Here is a 3803-nt window from a genome sequence, read left to right on the forward strand (position 1 = left end):
GCCATCACTATCAATTATGCTTTATTATTCATAGAAGTACAACCTGTTGTATCAAAATAAGGCTTTCTCAAAATAAGGCCAATAGGAATTTAATAAAATAGGTTGATTTGATTGAAATTAATAACCTGGGCAGAATAGCCTGTAAAAAGTTTTTAAATAATTGGATGTGAGGTGAAAATTCATATTTGAGATTGTTCTTGAAGATGAGCAAATTGGCTGAAATGTTGGACTTTTAAAGAAATAATAAAGAGTGTTTTGAGACTTAACTTGGATACATATTATTTAATTTAAATAAATAAATCTTTTTAATAAATACCTACAAGCAACCAAATTTTTATACTGTATTGAAAAACTATTTTAGTAATATGATTATATATATTTATATTTGATATATACTAATATAATATTATTTTATATTATACTAATAATGTTTCATGACTGGTCTCAGAACCAACTATTTTTCTACAGTGAGCTGAAAGTCTTTGAAAAATGATGCTTAGACACAACACACCACTCCTAGCATTTTTTCCATTTTTCATAGGCTCCCTGGAATTGTGTAGAATCGCTTCCCTTTCAGGTCTTTCTTGATTACAGGAAACAAAAAGAAGTCACTGGAAGCTAGATCGGGTGAAGAACCCAATCCTCTTTAATCTTTGAGCAGTGGTGGATTAATCCAGTGTAAAACTGACCTGTGACAGCCTGCCTGGTAGGAACAAACTCTTTGTGGATCACTCCTTTGGCATTGAGCTCAGGAAAAAAGTCTTGAAACTTTGTAACCTTGTAGTTAATTATTTATGTTTTTTTTGGCCAAGACTCCCATTGGAGTCCTATATTGCCTAACCATGGTTGGGGGTCAAAGTTTTTCATTTTGTGGGACCGCCACCCAATGAAAAAGGTTAACACCCCAGGCCGGATCCGAACCGGCACCACCAATCGACATCAAATTGGTAAGAGTGTGTCTTAACCACAGAGCTGCGGGCGGCCCAACATTTATGTTAGCACTGAAGATGGGAGGAAGTTTCGGAAACCAAAAAAGGGTAATAATTGTTTCCTTTGCCACCTCATCTAAATATTAGGTCATAATAAATACTTAATCAATTAAAACATTAAATTGAGTCATTTAATTAGTCAAAATAAACTATCCCATGTAAGAAAACAGAAATTAAAGATATGAAGAATTATATATAGCTGATCAACGGACAGTATTATCCCATTAAATAATATCAAACAGGTCAATTGTTCTAATTACAAATGATCTCCCAAACATCTCAAATATCTTCCCGATAACAATAATAAAAATAAAATTTCCAAATACACAATGGCTCTCATATTCTTCAGGGATATAAATGGTTCAATAAGTTCAAAGCTTATACAATGATAAAACTTAATAAAAATAATTAATATTACAACAGCAAAATGGAGTTAGAGGCAAATGGATAAATTAAAAGCAAAAGTGCTCAATCAAGGTAATATAAACATAAACATAAAAAATAAATTCAACTAAAGGAGGGATATCAAACTAAGCGAAAACACAAAATCCGATAATAAGGCAGGTACCTGCTGTCAGAGCTGCCATCGCCACGGAGCTATCTTACACCTTATATCAACTTTCCCAATTTCTAAAAAATTAATACACTTCATTATCACGACCAAAACCAACTCAACATTTAGCTATTTAGGCTTCATCAAGGCAATAACTAGCTAAGATAATGTTAGTTATGAATGTTTCAAATATATCCACTCTTCCAGAATCCTGATGCACTCAATTTCATTTCGATATAAATTTTTTTTTTAATATAATTTTAACTATAAAAAAAAAATTGTTGATCACTTACAGTTAGATCTAATTTAACAACTAATTATCAATTAATCAGATAACTAATAAATAAATGGTGAGAATAAATAAGTAGTTATGATTAATATTGATACCCCAATACAAATGTCCTCAACCTAGGCACATTACAGGTTATCTCTCAGCTGGTGGGCACCAAAGTAATTATTATCTTGATTAAAATAATTTTCAACAAAAGAGCAATGCACTAATAAAGTCACTACTCAAGTGACAGTAGCTTCACTACCATGAACGATACTGGCATTTATTATGCTAGACCTTATAGTGCTACTGTACTATCACAATATTAAATGTTATTGTGCCAGTAACTGTCATGCAGTATACATCACCAAGTGTCATTGGGTAAATGGACTTCAACATAACAGTAGATGAACTACCATGACTATAACTTCATTCCTGCAATATATACTGTCAGCTTTCACACTACACACAGTGTGACAGTACTGTCATCACAGTAAATGTTATAATACATACTGCTCAACCATTGCAATGGATTCTAGAAGAGAAAGATGCTCAGTTTGAAACAAGACTGCCATAACCCCTGTATAATCAAATACTTCTGATTGACAATTTCTCAATGAATAAACAATGAAAAATTCTTGTTCTTAAAAAATAATTAGTTCTAAAAATGAACTCACTGTCATGACTATTGTTGTTATTGGTAGTGGTATTGTTATTGTTGGATTCTGTCAAAGAGTCAAGCGAACTCGCTCGGGTGCTGCCAACCCTGTCATCTTCGACTGTTAGCTGAGGTGAAGTTATCTGCTTCCATTTGGCCAAGCCAGCTCCCTCGTTCGCAGCTAGCTTGTTAGCTATAACTAAACACAAATGATATTGGTATAGATAAAGAAATAAAAATGCTAATTGAACCTGGAAGCTCGGTCCTTATAATACTAACAGTCCTAAGTTACAAACTTCCCCCCACTAAGCTCTATCAAACCCAAATCCTTCAGGCTCCAACATGATCCTCCTATCTGTGTTCCAATTGACACTACCTGTTGGATTAGCACTAATTATGTTTTGTTCATTTATTCATACCACCAACTTTCATGCACATTTTATTCGCCCTGATGTATCACTATAATGGTTTTTGTCTAAAACCTTATCAATAATCTCCTATTATTTCTTTGGCCTGCTGAGTGATTTGGTTAGTAGGAATCAACATAAATATTTTATAAAAAGTTGGACCGAGTGAGATTCCTGATAATTATTACAATCTATTCTCAGTACAATTTGTTTGAATAGGAATCAGTATAATTTCTTTTTCCCAGATCATTTCCACTAATGTACAGATTTAAGAGATTATTACATAATAAACTCAGTAAATGAGGTGTTCAGTCATAAAACATAGTAACTGACAAGTGAAAACAAAAACAATGTTTAAAATATTTGTTAATTACAATGTTTTACCTTTAACAACAAGTCACTTACCAAAACTTGATATAAACATTATTCTCTTAAAAGAAAACAAATTTCCGAAAGATTCTTTCAAAAATGTATTAAATCACCCTTAAAAAAGTCAGTGATGCCAAAAACATCAATTCACAAAAGATTTCAGTTGCCATGCTTTACGATCAAACACTTTGAATATTAGTGGATCTACATTTTGGTTAGTGGAAGGATGAAAATTCTTGTTATTTGAAGTTCTAATAATGTATTTATATTAATAGGCACAATGATTTTCTTATCATCTAGTAATTGGTCTTTTGCAAATTGTAGGATCTTCAATGTCAGTAACTTTTAACAAATAATTAATAGTTTATAGCAAAACAATTCTCACCTGGTGGAGGAGTGATCTGGGGTATCCTGTTCCAATCTTTATTGAAGTCTCTTTGAAGCATAGCCTTAGTTTCCATTTCGAACCTCCAATAAAAAATATTGATTATTGAAATGTCTTAAACCAACCAATAACAATGTTTTCAATAATTAAAACAAAATTTATCTAGTAAAA

At 32.0% G+C, this 3803-nt stretch overlaps 1 protein-coding gene across 1 annotated transcript; it reads right to left on the bottom strand.

Moving 5' to 3' along the window:
- Positions 1 to 297: 297 nt before the first annotated feature.
- On the bottom strand, positions 298 to 3763 carry LOC136797029 (uncharacterized). The gene is made up of 3 exons (XM_067052448.1): positions 3633 to 3763; positions 2491 to 2670; positions 298 to 1619 (listed from the first exon to the last, which is right to left on the bottom strand). Exons 1-3 carry the CDS (start codon positions 3706 to 3708, stop codon positions 1564 to 1566), a joined length of 312 nt encoding a protein of 103 aa, XP_066908549.1. The 5' UTR covers positions 3709 to 3763; the 3' UTR covers positions 298 to 1563.
- Between the last annotated feature and the right edge of the window lie 40 nt (positions 3764 to 3803).

Source organism: Halyomorpha halys, unplaced genomic scaffold (assembly GCF_000696795.3).
Source record: "Halyomorpha halys isolate HHAL.00 unplaced genomic scaffold, Hhal_1.1 Scaffold10541.1, whole genome shotgun sequence".
Taxonomy (NCBI): domain Eukaryota; kingdom Metazoa; phylum Arthropoda; class Insecta; order Hemiptera; family Pentatomidae; genus Halyomorpha; species Halyomorpha halys.

Excerpts from the sequence above, each read along its gene's own strand:
- LOC136797029 (XM_067052448.1), bottom strand. The coding sequence starts at position 3,708 with ATGGAAACTAAGGCTATGCTTCAAAGAGACTTCAATAAAGATTGGAAC. Across the intron at positions 2,671-3,632 it reads CCAGATCACTCCTCCACCAG|TTATAGCTAACAAGCTAGCT; the intron begins GTGAGAATTGTT and ends ATTTGTGTTTAG. Across the intron at positions 1,620-2,490 it reads TAACAACAATAGTCATGACA|AAATTGGGAAAGTTGATATA; the intron begins GTGAGTTCATTT and ends TTAATTTTTTAG.